This window comes from Lampetra planeri, chromosome 16 (genome assembly GCF_965212315.1).
Source record: "Lampetra planeri chromosome 16, kcLamPlan1.2.h2, whole genome shotgun sequence".
Lineage (NCBI taxonomy): Eukaryota > Metazoa > Chordata > Hyperoartia > Petromyzontiformes > Petromyzontidae > Lampetra > Lampetra planeri.
The window spans coordinates 4,651,183-4,671,997 of NC_136122.1; the positions used below are offsets into that span (position 1 = coordinate 4,651,183).

The window sequence follows — 20,815 nt, forward strand, 5'->3', positions numbered from 1 at the left end:
CAGGCGCCGGGCACCGCGCAGAACAGCGCAGAACAGCGCAGAACAGTGCAGGCAAATCCGTTATTGTGCTGCACTCATTCCACCTTCACCAGTGTGGTGAAGTATGGTCAAAATACTGCATCGCTCGTGGCCCACAGGGCGTGGGGAGGCCTCTCACCGAGCGGTGGAAATGTCCACGTGCGCAGTCCATTATTACGGAAGCATGTGTGTGCGCAAATGCCTCCATCTCATTCATCCACCAGTGGATTGAGACCTGCAGAGTCGTGTGCCCGAGTCGCCACTGTGGTGGAAGTTGTGAAGATAACTAATTAAGGAAAACCTTGACAGATACCAAGATACTCTAAGTGATATAAAATGGAAAAGCTATACTTTCATCATCATAAGAACGTTGAAAAATCAGACTGTTATACACAACAACACATCCTTTGCAGGGCTTGCAAGGTTTTGTTGGTTTTCCCATAATGCTGTGTGGATTAATACACTTGGTGTAATCATAATAACAACCAGGCATCTGTCAACCTACTGCTGCATGAAGGCCTTCCATGCTATGTTGGCGAGTACCGGTCGAGACGTCACTCACCACCAATGTTAGCCGTGACCGGGATTGACCTCGGGTTGTGGAGTTCATCATTTGTTCACCTAGGAAAGCCTCACTGAGCTCTCATGGCTCTCTTTCAGGAGGGTCCTGCCGGGTTTGTTTGCAGTAGGAGGCGATGATTTCTACGTATATTCCAGTAAAGTACCTGGCAAGAGATGTTTCACATCGTGGTAAATTTGGACCATGGGATCGGGCCATGATGGCCTACTTTAACGAATGACATAATGGGTTCTTTAACATCCACTGTGAATAAACGGTGCACAGTAGCATCAAGGTAAATACATCCATAATACAGATTTTATCGGGTTAGATCGCGTACATATATCAAGGTAAATACACACTGCAGCATTCACCAGGGTGGCCACTGAATTCCAACCGTGGACCTCTGCAACGAGCAGTGAGAACGCGCCACTGTGCCACTGTATTACAATACAGCATTAGATATACGTTCATCTTATTATACGTTATTTATAAGTTGGAGTTTTGACTGTGCCCAGACTGTATGAGATTGATGCTCCAAGACTGAAAATCTTCTGCTAAAGACGAAGCATTATACAGCTTTGTAATGTTTTTCCTTTTTTTGCCAGAACAAAACCATCTTCTCAATTCCTCGCATTTCCCCCTGAGTATATAGACCCCGACGTCTCCCCTTTCAACTCAATGGGCTTCCCAAACCACAGCGAGTTGCAAATCTCACGCAGCCGCACGATCCGCGCCCCATGCGCAAGCCGATCGGATCGCGCGCACAACACCTGAACACAAACACGACTTGTTCAGGCACGCCCGTGAACCGGCGTTCACTTGTAATCGATCGTGCTTCCCCCTCCTCCTCCTCCTCTCTCTCTCTCTTTGCTCGAGCGCAGCTCTTAAGAGCTGGCCCTTGTCATCGCGGCTGGTCATGAGACGCTGCTGGCGGACATTCTGTATCCACCATGACACAATGGGGATGGGGGCCCACACCAAAAAAACATTTAAAGTCACATGCATTAAGAACACAGTGCCAGAGGAATTAAATGCTCCGTTTCGTTATTGAGAAGACATTTTTTGCGGGGGGAAACCAAACATTATTTGACCTGGGGTGGTATTTTAAAATGTGTGTAATTTTTTTCAGAGTTCAGGCTCAGGATTTGGATCAAGTAGGATAAATTGGATTTCTTATCTCTTATACACCCCCCTGTTTGTATCGCCCGCCTAGAATATTCCGTCTTTGTGTTCCGTTCGCTCATACAATCAATTATTTCGCTCTCACATCTCATTCGCTGGATTCGCTTAATGGTAGTGTGTGTGTACAATTTGCATATTTTCGACATTAATCATGGACAAATATAAATTACTTTGCACACGATTCATCACTCGCACTACTTTGAGCACAAGAAACAATTGGAATAGCTGCGTTGAGCGATTGCTGTCTCGACTTTAGCCCAGACTGTTTCGTGTTTATCTCGTCAAGGAACATAAACCATCACGCGAACTCCAGTCTTCGTCGCAGCAGTTTTTGGCTAGTCATCGATCAAAGACGATCACTGCATCGCGCACTTGCGGATGCGCTTCTGTGGCCATATGGACGCTCTTCCTTCCGATATTTGGAAGCCACTGGAGCTGTGCAACTTTTAAACCATCAAGATTGAAAAGTAATTTCTTTAGAACTGCTCTTTTGCGTTTAGGCTGTTGTCCTCCCCCCGCACCTCCGATTAGAACAGTTGGCTACGGTGGCGAAATAAGCCCAACGTGCATACGTACAAACGCCCGTTGCGACGGACATTTATAAACACCCCCAAGGATCGAGATTAAATTGTCCCATTGCACCCTTGCTGTGCTGCACAATAACCAGACAATTAGCGCGGATGCAAAACAATATAAATAAACACACAAGCACTGGCAACAACAGGCCATGCTTCCACCCCCATGTGAAAGACGCCGTGCCACCCGATTGTGCACAACTCTGCCAAGCCACGTGCCCTTGCCCCCCCCCCGCCCTCCACCAGTTGCCAGAACATTGCTCCCTGGACAGAAGAAACTCCCTTCACGGATATGGAACCGCCTCCCCGAACACATTGTTGGCGAGATCACCGATTCTGGTCTTCAGGCCTTTAAATGCCGAGCACGTGGACGTCTCCTAACTTCACCACGCGCCTTGTAGGGACCGAGTCTTTGAGCTGCAGTGAACCCAATGATTATGCCGATTTAGATGGGCTAATGTCTGATATGGCTGTTGTTCACAATTGCACTCAATAATAAAAAACACAGATTTGTATCATGCAGCCAAAAGATATTTATCTCATTTGTGCACCGTACCAACAGCTGTTGGAAAGAATAAATACAGCGAATTATTAATCAGATTAACGATATGTGGGGGGGGGGCAGAAGTTCTGCGTGTTTGAGATTCTAGTCAAGACAAGCCGCGCTGACCTTGCGTGAAGCTCTTTATGGAAGGCAAATTTGAACGTTCCGATCGTATTGCAGGGCGCAGGAGATTCGACGTGAGTTGGGGGGGGGGGCGAAGTTTGGGGACTAACATCATGACAATAAATGTTCAACAAGCAGGGTGCTGCCATGAGAACACAAGAGGTCGAAAGGTTCCCACATGTCGCAGAAGAAAAGCACGCGTAAGCTTACAATAAAGACAAACCGTGCGGTCTTTAATTTCGAATGTCGTTTCCATCTATGGCAGGAGACAACTGTCGACGAGTGTATATTTATTTTTCAAGAGTGGTTTAGCCTCACTCATTTGCAGTCTGGCAGTGTAAAATGGGGTCCGCCTTTTGGCTTGTGGTTCGAGCAATTTAAAGTAATTTGCAGCTTCTATTCAGAGAATTATTAAATAGAATAATATCTCCTGCATGCCATAATGATGTTTCACTCTTTGTTAAAGCGACTTTAACTATCGGCAATGCTCGTGTGTATGTGTGTGATTTAGGAATGAGTGTGCTTACTTGGTGATCTATTAGGCTAAAAATAAATGTATGCAATCATACGCATACAAATCCTGTCTTTTTATAAATGTATACGTTTAGGTTTAAGTCATCCCCCCAGCCACTGGAGGCCCTGCCATTCAACGTGATGTTAAAAACGAATGAGCTATCGAACCAAGTTCAGTTTGATTCTGAATCTCAACAATTCACTGACTCACCTGGAGGACATATGTCATGAATTCCACCCCGCGTGGTTAGGTCTGCCAGGCCCAGGGCCATCTTCATTCAAGGTCGATATTATTTTTCACGATTATATATGTTTTATTGAAACTACAGATACGTTGGTCTCCTGTTACCCAAAACCATTTAAAACTTTGATAAACTTCCAACATACCACGGTCCCACCTTTTCTCACTCATGTCCCTTCACGCTTCTCCAATGAACCTCTCCTCCATCAACCAAGGTCTAATCTTGAGTCAACCTCCCAGTCACACGACACTCTACACGGGGGGGTGGAGACGGGGGGGTCACCCCTTCTCCTCTGCTGACACCCAGATGTCGCTCTCTCTCCTCTCCGTGCTGAACCTGATCCTGCATGTATTGCACATGTGGCCGTGACACCACAATGCGCTCCCCTCCACTATTCCAGTGACTTCTAATGGCTTGCCATGTTATGGTGCTATAAAGAACATCCCTATTATCATTACTACTACTACTACAGAGGCAGCCTCTTGGAGTGGCCGGCAAGGCACTCGTGATAACCAAGGTTATGAGAGAAGCGAGTTCGTAAATGTACTTACTCACCCACAAGTGAAAGTGGACATCAAGGCTAACGCCACTGATGCTACCCAGGCATCGCTCATGTGCCTCTCAGATGAACGAGGGAGGCATTGTTGTGAGGGCCACCATCACTTCTAACCCAGCTGTGTTCTCCACTCAAGAGGTCACCACAACTCATTGTTGTTTATGTTACCACACTTCATCACCCTTTCCTCCCTCTGTTCCAGATTTTCCAACCAGCGCGTAGTCAGTACCCAACCTCCAAGGACCACGTCTACTGTCTCATCACCAGGCCTGTCCCTGAGTTGCCCACCTCTGAGTGTCACTCATCACGAGGCCTGTCCCTGGGTTGCCCACCTCTGAGTGCCAGTCATCACCAGGCCTGTCCCTGGGTTGCCCACCTCTGAGTGCCACTCATCACCAGGCCTGTCCCTGGGTTGCCCACCTCTGAGTGTCACTCATCACGAGGCCTGTCCCTGGGTTGCCCACCTCTGACTGCCACTCATCACGAGGCCTGTCCCTGGGTTGCCCACCTCTGACTGCCACTCATCACCAGGCCTGTCCCTGAGTTGCCCACCTCTGAGTGTCACTCATCACCAGGCCTGCCCCTGGGTTGCCCACCTCTGACTGCCACTCATCACCAGGCCTGTCTTTGAGTTGTCCACCTCTGAGCGCCACTCATCACCAGGCCTGTCCCTGGGTTGCCCACCTCTGAGTGCCACTCATCACCAGGCCTGTCCCTGGGTTGCCCACCTCTGACTGCCACTCATCACGAGGCCTGTCCCTGGGTTGCCCACCTCTGAGTGCCACTCATCACCAGGCCTGTCCCTGGGTTGCCCACCTCTGACTGCCACTCAATGACTATCTCGGCAACCTGCCCTCCACCACCCTACGCACGTGCCCCAGCATATCACAACCTCCTCTTCCTGATCTAATCTGCCAGATTTAATATTCTGATGTTATTCATATTCTTTTGGTCTTTCGGTAAAGCCACGTAGATCGAACAGATAATAACAATAATAACAATATCACGACGTTTTGATCGCAACACAAGCAATCGTCATCAGCTGAGGCAGCTCTCCCGCTATACTTTTTCACCTGATGACGATTGCTTGTGTTGCGATCAAAACGTCATGATATTTTTATCATGACGTTATTATTATTTGTTTGATCTACGTGGCTTTACCGAAAGACCCAAAGAATATGAATTCCTGCAGTCACGAAAGCTTTAAGTCAAGATTCTGATGTTACTTTACCCTATCCTGCAAATAATTTAAAGCATCTCCACGGCAAAAAAACAATAGTACTATCCAAATGTCTGGTATATCTGTGAAATACATGCACAGATGGGCCTACCATTAAATGCATATTGTGATTTTTTTCTCAACAACCCATTGAGACGACGTAACTGGCATCAAAAAACAAACAAAATGCAATCTCATCTTATTGCAATGGCCCTAAAAGACAAAACACAACCTTTTTACTGCCTGTTCAAGGGAGACTCTCTCCCCACTTACAAGACAGGCTCCATACATATGGCTATGCTTAGAACTAGGCTATGAACAATTAGGTGAGTTATGTGCAAAGGTATCCCCACACGGTTTTCATTGGGCATTTGTTCAAGCGACGTGGCTGAATCTACCATCGCTGTGCAAGAATACCCCCCAGCGTTTGTGCTGAGTGGCAATTACTGGTTGAACTAAATTGAAAACTCGTTTCTAAATTTAAAACTCATTTCTTTAGAACAGTTTTTTTGTGTGTTCAGTTTGTTGTCCTTCCGCCGCACCTCCGATTAGCACGGTTGGCTACGTACGGTGCGAAAAAAGTTCAACAAACATTCTTACATGAACAAATATCAGCAGTGTTGGCCAAGCGTAATAATACACGCATATTGTGATTTTAAGACGGCAAAATGTATGATTGTGACCACAATGTTAGTCCTATTGTAGTGACATAGAATTGGTCACTACGTGGAATAGCGCTGGCTGCTGGCAGGGAAGGGGATCTGCATAGTGAAGCAGCCCTGACTGACAGCAGGCCATGTGACAGACCCGAGAGGGATCTAGGGTAAAGGTTACGGAGGGGACGCGTCGAGAGCCCGCTCCTAGGTTCCAGAAGGGGGGCGTGGCCGGGGCGGAGCGAGGCCACGCTAACAGGATAAAAGAGGACCCCGGGCAGGGGATCGGGGCCGTCGTTGGAGTGGGATCCCCTCGTCGTCGTCGCTGCTGTCGCCTTCGTCGCTATCGTCATCCACTTGATAATTGCGCTGCTAGCAGTAGTTGGCTGGCTTAGCTCAGCGCCGTCAGTGTCAGACGGCTAGCGTTGTGTTGTAGGCTAGCAACTAGAGCAGAGTTTCGTTTAAGCGAGAGACAGAACATTGTGTAACAGTGCAGAGTGTGTAAAAGTGTGCTCAGTGTTCATTAAATAATTGCCTCCAAGAGTTACGTCTCCAAGTTAGTCACTCCACTATCATGTCTTGCATGTCACGTGACACCACCATACTGCAAGTATAATGCACACGACACTGCCTGCGACATTAGTTACATCAGTGGCTCGCAGCTACATGCAACTGTACTTAATATCTATTTGTGTGGTCGACCCTTTGCTTGCCCAATTGTAAAAAATGATTGCTCAACTCCCCCGTAATTAGTATCACTTTCATCGGGCTCCCACAAATCCACTTGAAAACTCTTAACACCAACCCCTCGATGGTACAGAACACTGGAGCTATTTTGAAGTTGAGACGCTCCATGCACCCACCATGATATCGCCACGAAACCAAACTGCCTTTTTAAAGCTTCAGGGCTAATGTAGGACATCGCTGTCTCTCGTCGTAAGTGGTTGGATGTTTTTTTTCCCCCACTCTCTCTCATATTCGGCTTCTGTGCCCGCGAGACCACGGCTCTGCATGATTAGCTCCATGGCCGATCGCAGGTCCGGGCACTTAGCGGCAAAACATCCAGAGATAGCGGCCGCTGCAGTTGCACTGTTCAAGCCCTCAGGCTGGTTTGGCGGAGAGGAGATCTTGTTTAGATTGACGTGAGAAACTTTAGATTTGCTGGAGCGATGATAGCCCCAGGGAGAACCTTCCATTGCGGGAGAATAACATTCGCACAATGACTCCGGCACGCTGTTGAGGTGATGGATATCACAAGGTCTTCTTGCAGAATTCATCGCAGTATTGACAGACTCCAATGACAATCGTTGGCTTTCTTTGTAGTAAATATATATGCATCGCAGGCTGGCTTATTCATAACAGTGTTGAAATCGTGATTCAAGCGTATTGTGTTACGATGTGTTTAAAACAAAATGAGAAAAGCCCTACCATTCACATCATAGCAAAAAATTACACACGCGGCACATACAGCACGTGCATTATCAAACCGCAAATTACATTCGGCTGGCTTCATGAGCGTTGTCACGACGAAATTGCAAGTGCCAGTTTTATAATCTCTGCGCAACCTACGCAAGTGCGCATGTAATACGTTGTAATTCCACAAAGCCTCATCTCGCTGATTCATAACTTAATGTGACGATCTACAAAATCGCAACGTTTAAAAGCGTTAAACACCTTAATGCGAGTTTGATCATACGCGAGTGCAGGAATGACATCATCACCGTAAGCCACAATCATTCTCGGCAACCAATCAATTCACACGGATGCTTAGAAATCACAAATAAGGCCGAGCAAGCTGGAATGAATTGTGTGCTGCGTGATTAATAGTGAAATGGATAAGCAGACGATATTTTGATACTTGTATTCCACACAGAAACACTCATGATTAGTTCGAGTCGCGTATAAGGTGAGGACGGGGAGCCGTCGAGCGCGCATGCAATATCGACGAGCAGCACCGCGTGCCAAACGAATCGCAGATCAACGAACGCAACGAGACAATGAGCATCGACGCAGGAAGTGAGGTCATTTGCCAAGATAGACAAGTAGACAAGATGGGCTTCCTTCTGATTAAACAAAGCGTTAAATTAATGTTACGCACACATGCATGCATGCAGATAGGCGAGCGAACATATAAAGAACACGTGGCATATCGATGCACTGCAAATGTAAGCATGATAAAAAATATATAGTATGATGGATACGTGTAATCTAGTTGACCAAAAACGGTGGGATTGTGGCAGGTGTCTGCATATGCAAAGACACACACGGCATACGTCAGCAATAATCTGTAACCAGGAAGCCCCATTGGATTTTAAGACTCTTTCTAAAATTACATATTCGGAATATTTGGCCAAATACTTTTCACGTGTTTTTATTTATATGTGGGAGGGACACTAGAGTGCCTAGAGAAAACCCACACACATGAGGGGAATTGGTCAAATTCCACTTTAGTTGCTGTACTGATTTTCCTACAGGCGCACATGTGACTCTCATTGATGGGTGATCTGCCAATCCACCAATCCCCAGATCGCTAGATTATAGGCATGTGCTGGGACCACCCAGAGCATACGACGTATGTATGTTGAACTTCTTTCGCACCGTATGCAGATGCCGTTAGCAAGAACATCTTCAGGCCAACATGGCGCACAAGGGAGTGGTGTGGCCAGAACCACGGCCAACCATCATTGTCTCCCCAGTGTTGATATTTACACACCAAGTTATAATTATTTTAAGGCTGGGTTTGCCTAGTGGGGGCCCAAGATATGTTCAGAAATCCAGAACCACTTATGTTAGCCATGACCGGGAATCAAGGTCAGGTCATCAGGCTCGTAGCACAGATCTCCACGCAAAAAGATAGCCCCATATAGCCGACACAGCCTGTTGGGGCAAGTGCTGTTTGCGAGCACCTATGATGACCAGCATGGCCCACGAGGGAGTGGGTGGTTAACACCACGCCCAGCCATCTTTGCCTTCCCAATGCTGATGTTTACATAACCACGCCAGGTACTCATTTAAGGCTGAGTCGATCTAGGAGGAGGCCCAGGACTGGTTTAAATAACCGTCACTGGTGTTGACCGTGAGCGGGCATCGAACTCGGGTCGCTGAATCTGTCGCACAGCGTGCTAACCACTACACAACCGCTCCCCACCTGGCTACACACGCACGCGCACGCACACTCGTGCAGGTATGCTGGAATTATTTTAATTACGTATCTCACAACAAAAGACTAATGGCATGACAGCGTCGTGAGGCATGCGGGCTTGAAACGCATGCAAGCAGCTCTGACAACGAATGCGTGCACGCAGGCAAAGCAAACAACGCGCCGTGGGCCCACGGGGGGCGGGCTCGAGCTGGTGAGGGTTAAGGGTTAATCACACAATGGAGGGCAAAGGTGTCCGTGCACTGCTTTTCCACGGCTTTGCCACGACCGCTGGTTTTCACGCGTCGAGTAAAAGCGATTAGTGTGCGGCATGCATTAGCGTAGGCGACCCGTCTTCTGATCACAGCTCATATATATCTCATTTTCACGAGGGGATCATCGTGTGCCAGGCTCAGCCAACGAACCGAAGATAAAAATTTGCCCCGAATTGAATGAAAAACTAAAACTTCTCCCAGGTTCCCCTTTCCAACGGGGACAGTGGTTCGTGATGCGCTCTACAGTTGCTCTGACAGAGATGGCCAACGTACTTAGAAATGACAAATTATTGGAGTCGCGCAATGCAGACACGAATGACCGATTCATCGCATCTCACGTGGCTTAAGACACGAATTAGCGTGCAATTTAGACATTGATTATCATTTAGATACTGCCCATCTCTGGCCGCTCACACTAAGGTCTTCAGTCAAAGTGACATCGTCGTCATAATTGCCCTGCCGAAGATCTGGCAGCCAAAACGAGGTAGGTGTGGACCAACCGTTAATCTGAGAGTGAGGGCCGTTTGCATGGTGAACTATGCCGCAGCTGTGCTTTGACGTTAACACTGGCGATGGCCATGCATTTTGTGGGGAATAACGTCCGTGGGTACGTCGACCTGCTCAGATAAATGCTGATCAAATGCGTAATTGTAATCACGCGAAGCCTCGGAGGACCGTGCCGCTAGGCGGTCCGGATGTTCTGGGCGGGAGCCGTTGAGAGCGGCGTAGAGAGCACAACGTTGACTTGCAGTGCGATGAGAGCACAGCTACTCCAAACAAGCAAGTGCTGCTTCGTTAAAGATACGGCTCACAATTACATATATGCGAAGGGGTAATCCGGCGACGTTTGTTGTTGTTTACTTGCCGTTCCCTGCTGATGAGATTCAGTACAGGGGAAACTCGTCCAGAAACCAGCGCCTTGCTTAAAACATTACTGCCAAGATAAATTGACGTGGAAGGCACAACGTTAAGCTGTTAAAGTCAAACCAAAGTGTTTCCAAAATCAAACCAGCTCGGGGAAGTGCTATTGTCCATTCGTAGCCAGGAATCATGGGTGGATTTTCCACATTCGTGCGGCAGAGGCCAGTTTCCCCACATAATGGCCAATGTTGAATGCTTAACATGTGGTACTCATTTTAGTTACTCTGGCAGTATGATGGGCTGAGTTCAACCCCACACTGGGATTGTAACTCATGCCCTTCTGACGGTGAGCTGACTGCTCTAACAACAGTGCCACCCAGCCAGATCGGTCGAGTGATCAATCAGCTTTCAACCAACCTGCTTCTTCATTCACCCATTCGCTACGCATGCGTGCCATGCATTAACACATACGGCTGTGATCGTCCGACGATAATCAAACCGAGAATGATTAGTAGCTGTGGGAGGCGGCGATTGGCAGCAGCAGCAGGAGGAGGAAGATATCCGTGTGGAACAACGGGGGGGAGGGGAGTGGGGAGGGCGGGGAGGGGTCGTACCTTTCTTGCGAACGCCATCTTCGGGCTCCAGCCGGCGGCTCACGGACACCACCTTCATGCCCAGCTGGTTGCCCCCGTGCCGGATGAGCCCCACAACCTGCCGGTGTCCACATTTCACCACGTTCTCGCCGTTCACCTGCACGCACGCAACGCCCACGGCACGCCACGTCACGGCGCGTCACGGCACGCGTCACGGCACGCGGATTCAGACGAACGTTCGGCACTGAGTCACGGCGGCGGCAGCAGTTTCTGCTGCCATTACGATTCTTCTGCTGCCACCTTCGCCGAGGGGAGGTTTGAACGCCCACGGGCCGCGCAGTTATTCTTCACGACGATGCTCAAGTCGAATAAGCTGTCGGACCACGTTCGTCGTACAGGCTTCATCCATGCATTCGTCTATGCATGAGCAACCAAGCATCACATCGAAACCAAGCTGGATTACAAGCATGCATACTGTATGTGTCCTACCGAGTGGTGGTGTTGGCAGCGTTTGATTTACAGTTGCCATTCTGTGAATTAAAAATCCCCCGATTTAACCTTGCCCGACATTCCTCTGCGATGGACAAACCCGTGGCGTGCAAGGTCAATAGGGTTCAGAGGATGGCACCCACTATAGGAATGTGGAATGTCCACAGCTGGCCCAGAATCGCCATTTGAGATGAGCACTGCCACCAACATTTGAACTTGATACGCAAATGACAAAATAGAACGATTCCCCCGTATAGCCTGAACAGAACTTTTGGGGCAAGTGCTGTTCGCGAGTAGCACATATGAAGGCCGGCATGGCACATGAGGGGGGTTGGTGGCCAACACCACGCCCGACCACCTTTGTCTCCCCAGTGGCGATGTTTACACACCACACCAAGTACTCATTTTGAGGCAAGCTAGGGGAGGCCCATACCCGGTTCAGATGACCATCACCGGTGTTAGCCGTGAGCGGGAATCGAACTGGGGTGGCCGGGTTCGTAGCGCAGGGCGCTAACCGCTAACCTACTGCTCCCCACAGCACGCAAATGAATGCAGAATAACAAACGCACAAAGTCATAATTTTGAAGAAGGACTCGAACTAAATTACACTCATCAAGCTCTTTCAATTTGCGAGAGATGAAGTGGATTTTATTTTATTTTCTTGCGAACAACATTGTACAATCTGCACCTACTGTGCCCCTTAGTGCCAGACAATGGTACAAAATGAGATGGGGGAGGGGGGGAGAGAAAATCAATCAGAGTCTCTCAATGTGTCACATTACAGGTCTGCAAATTACCGTGACGCGGATCCTGTGCAAAGCTAGACCGTCTGCTGTTTGTTCTCATCGTCCGCTGTTTGTTCTCATCGTCCGCTGTTTGTTCTGATCGCGCGACCCTCCGCCGGGCGACATTAAAGATAAACCTGACTGCACACGTGGCATCATTAATTCATGTTTTAATTCCCTGCAGGGGTGATAACGTGGAGTCTGTGTTTCCTCTGGCCGACTGCTTTGAGAAGGTGTTGTGTCTTGCAATGCGGCTCCTCGAAGGCCAAATAAGCTCAGCACCAGCCATGGTATGGGCTGCTTCGGCCAATGACAGAAGCCCTTAAGTATTTCTTGAACACACTTATAGCAAGCTAATTTCATAATGATTCAGAATCTGAATATGTATTAAAACTGGAGGAATCCAATGAGCTATAAAGATATATTTCACAAATGTCCAGTAGGTGCGGGTAAGAACGTTACAGCGACAAACATTACAAAAACATGATAGTCATGCAAAGTACAGGAAAAGTAAAAAAAATCACCCAAACATATACAGATAAAACTAAACCATCCCGATCCTACCTGACCGGGAATGGAACTTAGGATAACCACTGCGCCACTGCACCACTGCTCCAACTCCCCATTCATGACTTAGTTAAATATAAGCATGACACAACAAGTCTCATACTAAGGGGCTAATATCACTCGTTAGAAAGCCACTTGAATGGTGCCGATGTGCCTTGCGCACGAGCAAACAAGGCTCACTCTGTGCACACAGCAGAGGCAACAAAAGGACCCCCCCCTCCCCTTATAGGCTCACGGGAGGGCACAGCAAAGGTATGAACCCACCGTGCTTTTACCGGTGACACTTTCAGTGCACGGCTGCTTTCCACGGCAACCTTTGCGAACAACGCCCGTAATCTTACTGCGCAGACATGAAGCCTCTTTTGTAGGCTGATGTTTCACGGATTTCGCCCACATGATGCCCGACGTTTCGGCCCGCGTGCTGGGAGCTTCTTCGGGAATCCCCGAAGCCGAAAACACATCGGCGAGCTAACAGCGCGACCCCAAAAAGTCGATGCAATGGCATAAACGGAAGAGAAAAAAACCTCTACGTTGACGTGTGTCTGCCATTCCGTACGGCGCGTACCGTTGAGAATGATTCGGAACGACGTTGGAATGAGATCATGTGGCATGCGATGCTTTGTTAGGGGTGAGGTATTTGTTGTGAGGACTGAGGCTTACTATATAAGGCTGTGTACAATTGTCTGGGTGACTTTTTTCCCCCCTGACCGTTAATGTGTATCTGCTGTGTAAATGGGACGTGGAATGTTCTCAGATTTAATAGGGTTTTTAATTCTATATATAGCACAACGCCGGCGGGTCCAAGTGCTTTATTCTTCCTATATACAGTGTTACATGTAAGGGTGTGTAATTATGTACACGCAATAATTTATTGCCCCTTTGTAAATCCACTGCTGGGTGAAGGCCTCTCCCCCCTTATCATAGAGCACACACATTTTGCTTCAGAGAACAACGTTACACAAGCGTATCGTTTTAAAGTTCCCACATAAGACCTGTCAAAGCAGGCCGTGGGTACGATCCTGAACCCTGAAGCCTGCTGTGTATTTGGAGTTTGCGTGTCTCTTTCTTCGCGTGACTGTGTGGCTTTTTCTCCGGGTCCTCCGGATTTCCCCTCCACATTTAGAAACGGGCGTTTAGAGTATTTGGCTGCTATATCATTGCCACGTGATAATCCACTTCGTTGAGCTGTCATTAGTGGCCAGGTCGTTTCTGAAAAAAGAGCTATCCAGCTTAGTGGGCCTTACCTGGTAATAATAAAAACATCATCCACATTAAGCAGATTATCTAGTGATGTTGTTGCGTTGGCAGTGGTGCATAAGCACAAACAATTATAGTAAAAAAAACACCTCAACGCATTCGTCTTGAACACTGTGGTCTTAAAAACTAAAAATATAATCGGTGACATTTTGTGCAATGGCCATTCTTCATAGCGCATCATCCATATTAGTTGGGGGGTGGGGTAGGGGGATGAGGTGCGGGGGGGGGGCAGAAACATAACGCAGGTCACGTGCTCATTTTGGACAAGACATTGCCACACGGAGGAGTCATGAGAAAAGCTGTCCCCTGATCGAGGCAAGGGTCGTCTGCCACCTGCTTATCCCCACTGGTGGCGAAGTGGCACAAATGCTGGGCACGTCCAGCCTCGGGGTCAAGTTACGATTAAACCCAAAAAAAAACCTTGACGAGCTCTGGACACGCGCGTTAAACCTCGCACGGTCTTACAAACGCAGGCACGCGACGCTGCCACATTGGCGTAATTCTTAAAAGTTCTCTCCGCCTGGTGCCACGGCAAGACATGCCTGGCACGCGCACGGGCACGCACGCACATATGCAGGGTGGTGGTGGTGGTGGCGGTGCCACATCGTCCTGTCATTCATTGCGAGTCTTAATCCTCCTGTCACTGCGGTCAGACAGTTTCCTCTTGAGTTAAGCCACTGCCGAGCCCCCCTGGATAATGCGCAGTGGCTGCGCTGCAAACTCCGCCGAATCTCACCGTGCCTTGCTCTGGCTGTTCCCACAACAAGTAGGGCGGGCGTGCGTGCAGCTTGTGTGCGCGCGTCATTGTGTGCTTGTATGATCGTGCACGTCCTGCCGGAGCAAGTGTACGTTGTGCTTGGGGGCCGTCCATAAATGACGTCACGCGATTTTGGACGATTTTTGATCCCCCCCCCCACTTGTCACACGGCGTCACAAAAAGTCAGACCCCCCCCCCTCAAATATGATGTCACAAAGCTCTGCCCCCTAAACTATTGTCATTGTAGTGCGTATTTAATGTGGCGCTGCACTCTGATGTTGTAGGAGAAAACATTTATAAAAAAAGTCTATTTAATTAAGTAGAATGTGTTGTCTATATTTATTTAAAGTTGCGCATATTGATCGTCACAAATATATGATCCCCCCCCCCTCCAGGTGCGTGACGTCATTTATGGACGGCCCCTTGGCGGCGTGGTATCGCAGTGGTTATTGCAGGACGTGATGAACCCCAGTTACCCGAGTGTGATTTCCTGCCGTGGCCAACATCAGTAGCGAACATCTGATCAAACTATGGGCCTCCCCTTGGTCGACTCAGCCTTAAACGAGGGCCTCGTGTTGGCCTGTAAATAGTCACCATTGGGGAGACAAAGGCTGCCCAGCTGGGTGCTGTCCACACCACCCCTCGCGTGCTGTGCCGGCCTTCACAAGTGTTCGCTAACAGCACTTGACCCAACAGTCTGCTAGAGGCAATACGGGGGATACTTATTTGTTGTGTGTACAGCAATGGGTGCCTGACACTTAAATCATATTTTGCAACGATCCCATTTCCGACTACGTATGTAGAGTCGAACCCCTCTTAACGACCACCCTTGTTAACGACTAATCGCTTAACGATGTGCCTCCATAGAGCCCAATGTGTAGTGGATAGTAGTGTATAGTGTAGTGTATAGTAGTGTATAGTGTAGTGTATAGTGTAGTGTATAGTAGGGTAGTGTACAGTAGTGTAGTGTATAGTGTAGTGTATAGTAGTGTAGTGTACAGTAGTGTATAGTAGTGTCGTGTATAGTAGTGTAGTGTATAGTGTAGTGTATAGTGGTGTAGTGTATAGTGTAGTGTATAGATAGTGTAGTGCCTCCATAGAGCCCAATGTGTTCGCTTACCAACCATTCTCCTGTTAACGACGGGCTGTTGTAGGTACTGTATAGTAAATATTAATTAATGCATTGATTAACCGTGTTTATTTTAATTGGATGTGTTTATGTTGTTCGTATCTTTATGTATTAATATCCATTGTTTAAATATTATAAAGTACGTTTCTTTGGTGAAAAATGGTAACGTTGAATGCTATTGGAACTCTTTAAGCCTTTAACATGTATTTCCTATACTCGCTTAACGACCAAATCACTTCACGATCGGTTTGTGGAACCAATTATCGTCATTAAGAGGGGTTCTACTGTATCTATATTGAACTTCTTTCGCACCGTACGTAGCCGACCGCGCTAATCGGAGGCAATTATGACTGAATTTTTATTCAACCACGTCCAGGTAGACTTGGCTTAAAATGTATACTTGGTGCAATATCGTCGATAACAGCACTGGGGAGACAAAGGTGGCTGGGCACGCACGGTAAACACCCCCTTCCCTCCCCCTACCTCTGCTGGGTATACAGCAGCTCTGGCTTGAACGGGCACTCGCACGCGACGATTAAGCGATCCCTCCCCAACAGTCCATTCAAGGTGAGAAAGTGAGGTCGGGCCTTGCATCAGCGACCATGCGGGAACATGGCGCTGATGATGCCAGGGTGGACAAACGCAGGGCCATTTCCATTTTTATAGAGGTCACCACCGGCGGAACTCTGTTACACTTCACCCAATTTGATTACATTCGCCGAGACATAGGCACACAAGGCCCCCTCGGTTTGATGACAGCGAGAGCACCGACCCCCCCATCTCTCTGGAGTAAGTGTTCTGCCCAAGGCAATGTACCTCCTCTACAGACACTACCGCTATATATCACAACTCGCAAAGCGTTTCTTATATATATAAAACTGGTATATGGTTTAAATAAGGCAGGCATGTGCAAAATCATTACATGCTGTTTCGGTGGATGTATGAGTGAGGCATCTGGTTCTGCATCAAAATAAAATAACATTTCAGTCCTCGGACCGCTTTGAGGCTTCCGGACTAATAATTTCCCGCAACATTTGTTTCAGAACGAAACATCCCGGGCTGGCTTTCGACTTTTTAAAGTGTCCTGTTACATGAATGATGCCTTGGCCACTGGGTACGATAGGCAAGGGGGCATATATTAATGCCATTTGCTGACACTCACTGGTTTCGCTTTATTTTGCTTTCCGTTTCACACTGTAAGGAATATAAGACGTGAACAATAAGACGTGGGACATGAAAGCCCAATCCAGAATACTGTGGGGGCCTCCGAGACACATTCAGCATCGTGCAGAAAAAATACGAAAGCAGATGCCACGTGCTGTTCAATCTCTTTATCACCCCTACTCTGTTTCACTCATTTATTACAAATAATCCGACAAGCCAGCATGCATAAATGATTTTGTTCCACTTTGTGCTGTATTTATGCTGAACGTGACTTTCCGGTACACGCTAATGCTATTATAAATTTCTCAGTTACGACAATGGTGGAAAGGTTTTTTTTTTTGAGCCTGTGAATCATGTCCACGCGCCAACATATCCAAAACCCAATGCACGCTTGCGCGCCAAAGGGTAATTCCCGTTTATTTATTTATTTTCTTAACAGCTCCGCGCACGCTGGAGGGGGCCTTGAAATTCGTTTGCACTCGATGTAAGCGATTTGTCGCGAGCAGGAAGCCCAAGCTTGCAAACCCCCATCCACTCGAGACGGATGTTTTAATGCGGCGGGAGATTAGACCATCGTGCATTACAGCGCAGGACCACTTGAGCCACTTCTTTTTTCTCTTCTCGTTAAATCTGCATCGGATGTTGGCAGAAAAACGGAGTTTAATCTAGTGGCTCGCACACCAACCACATGGCCCTCATTATGCCGGCGGGTATTAGTCAAGCTGCCTCTGGGTGTCTAGTGGCAATGCGAGCATGTGGCATATTAGCCGCTCGCTCTGTAACTCTTGCATTGATGTTCAGCCCTTTGGCAGTTCTCTGCTGGGCGAAGGCTTCCTCAATCCCGCATCAGTCGTGGAGGTTGGTGGCCCGTACTTCATCACGCTGGTCAGTGCAGGTTGGTGAAAGGGGCTTCTGGACTGATTCAGAAATCACTCGCCACTGGTGGCAGCCGTAGCTGCGAATCGAGTCCAGGGTTTAGAGAGCAGTGCGTCAGCCGCCATGATGATCGATAGGCGTATAAAGAGTAAAATACAGAGGCTTAGCTAGACGCTTTACAGGAATAGGATAGTTAGGGCAATAAGTATGCATGCATACCTACACACTCAATTCACATGTACGTATACGTACACACACATCGATTCAAAATAGAGTGTATATGTGTGACAAAGATGACCAGTTCAGCCTAATGTGTGGATTATTGGGGCCGAGCATCTATTAAAGACAACATTTATACACGATAAAGTGGTGTGGCTAGAATTCTGCTTGTATGGCCAACATTATCTACCAAATGTTAAAGTTCACGCCCAACATCAGATACTCATTTTAGGTAGAGATCTAGTGAGATGTGGATTTAAAATTGCCCCTGCTTTTGTGTAGTGGCTGACAAAGCTATGGGAAGAAAACCTGAATACCAGGAGAACACTGAGAGAAATGGGCAAAGAATACTCAAACTTCATAATTAACCTACTTGCTCTACTGCCCCCTGCAGGCATCCTGTTGAACATGCATGTGGATTACACATGCACATGACGTCAAACATGCTCCACCAAGCTTGTCTCTTGAGCCACCACACCAGCGTTAATTTAACCCATGATGTTAGTTTAACGCGTAGGCTATCGTGACCAATATCATCATTGACCTTTGGGTCACAATGTGTGTAGTACACCCTCCTCCACCGGACACAGCCGATGAATAAAATTGTCACGCCAACAAACGAGGCCATTTTGTTACTGCATAAGCAGGGGAGCAATCCACAACACATTCAACAATTGGGTACCGACGTGAGGAGTTTGCACGTTCTCCCCGTGGTCGCGTGGATTTCTCTGGGTCCTCCGGTGTTTCTCTCCAAATTTAGAAACATGCGTTTAGAGTCTTGGGCTGATAAGTCACTTCGTTGAGCTATCATTTGTGGTCAGGCGCTTCGGAAAAAGAGCTATATAGCTCAGTGGGCCTTACCTGGTAAAGTAAAAAAAAAAAAATTTTCACTGGTAGCTACCACCAGCATCATCAGGCAGTGGTCAGAGGCGGTAATATATTGTCAGTGGGCTGTGTCGGGTGGAGGAGGGCGTACGACAAACACATTTCACTCACACTGCTCTCTGATCCCAAACCCAACGATGAACCGTGATGTTGGTGTCGCCAGCTCCGCAGATTAACGCCAAATCGTTTCTCCTAGGAGACGGTTCTTTGTTCTATTTTGTTTCGAATGGCACGCTGAACGTCGCTTGAGAAGGCTTGCGCCTGTTTGTTTGGGATGGACGGAGGCCCGAATGATGTCGGCTGAAACAATAATCTTGGCTTTTTGTTGGAACATGAACAAAAGCCCTTTGTCAGTTGCATTGCCGACTACACATTGCCCATGCCATTATATATATAAACATTAGGAGATATGCACGTATGTATGCATATATGTTGAACTTCGTTTGTACCGTATGCAGCCAACTGTGCAAATCGGAGGTGCGGGGAAGGACAGTAAACTAAACACAAAAAGCAGTTCTTACGAAGTGAGTTTTCAATCTCGATCTAAAAGTGCATAGCTTCCAGTTTCTTCCTAAGATCAGAGAGAAGATCGTTCCAGACGGCCGCAGAAGTGCATCTGAAAGTGCGCGATGCGGTGAAGAACACGGCTGGAAAACACAACAGAATGTGTGCAATCTAAGACAGTCTGGAATACGGATCATTCGAGTGCTTTTGGAAAACTGACCTTGATAATGAAACGTAAACGTACTGTGCCTAAAGAACAATGCCATTAACCAGCACGCACACTACCTGCGCTATGACGGCGCTTCAGAGATATGGTTCCTTAACAAAACGCAACTGCGAAGCGCGCAAACAAGCGAGCGGAGACGCAAGCTTATCATTTACACCGAGAGACAGAAGGAGGAACACGAGGAATTAGAGAGCAGGGGTCAATGGCATCGTTCAAACTGCCAAGGGAAGTAAGTGGGCTCGGGCGAGACACGTCAGTAGAAGGAGATGAGCCGTGATCAAGAATAACGACGGAGCGCACAGAACGCATCCCGGAGAGGACGCCTGCCGCTGAGACGGAGCGACGAAACGAACTCGCGTGCAAGCGCACGGTGGCTCATTGCGCTGCAGGATCGTGAGAGATGGTGGCAGATTGGGGAGCGACCGTGGCTGATGATCGTCATGATAGAAAATACATCAATTATAATGAGTACGTTTGTTTAACACGTAGGCTTTCGCGACCAGTATTATTCATAAATGTGTCGCAACCCTCCACCACCCGACACGGCCAATCAGTAAAAAATGTGTCACGTTGACAAAACGCCAATTAGTTACTTCTTCAGCCCACCGGTGTGTTTGAAGAGTGAATCCACAACATTCCGAATTTGAGTACGAGGTTTCGCTGGTAATTGCATCCAGCATCTTCGGGCGATTTGTCGGAATCGTGAAGCCATCCACCTGCTTCCGGTCTTAAATAGTGCAGGATGGCGTCATCATTGTTGAACCCGATCAGGTTTCGAGATCAGAGGCGGAGGTGGGGGGGTATTGCAATTATATAATAGATTAGTAATCATCTTCTTGGTTCTTTCGGTAAAGTCACGTAGAAGGGAAGTAATAAAATAATAAAAATAAAAAATAATAAAA

General features: G+C 47.8%; 1 protein-coding gene across 3 annotated transcripts in view; it reads right to left on the bottom strand.

Moving 5' to 3' along the window:
• Positions 1-20,815, bottom strand: part of LOC144722949 (SH3 and multiple ankyrin repeat domains protein 2-like) — a 679,767-nt gene that overhangs the window by 86,329 nt on the left and 572,623 nt on the right. For all 3 annotated transcript variants that reach the window (XM_078601389.1, XM_078601386.1, XM_078601388.1), the window contains exon 17: positions 11,077-11,212. In XM_078601389.1, coding sequence (XP_078457515.1) covers positions 11,077-11,212 — 136 coding nt within the window. The remainder of the gene's footprint in view (positions 1-11,076; positions 11,213-20,815) is intronic.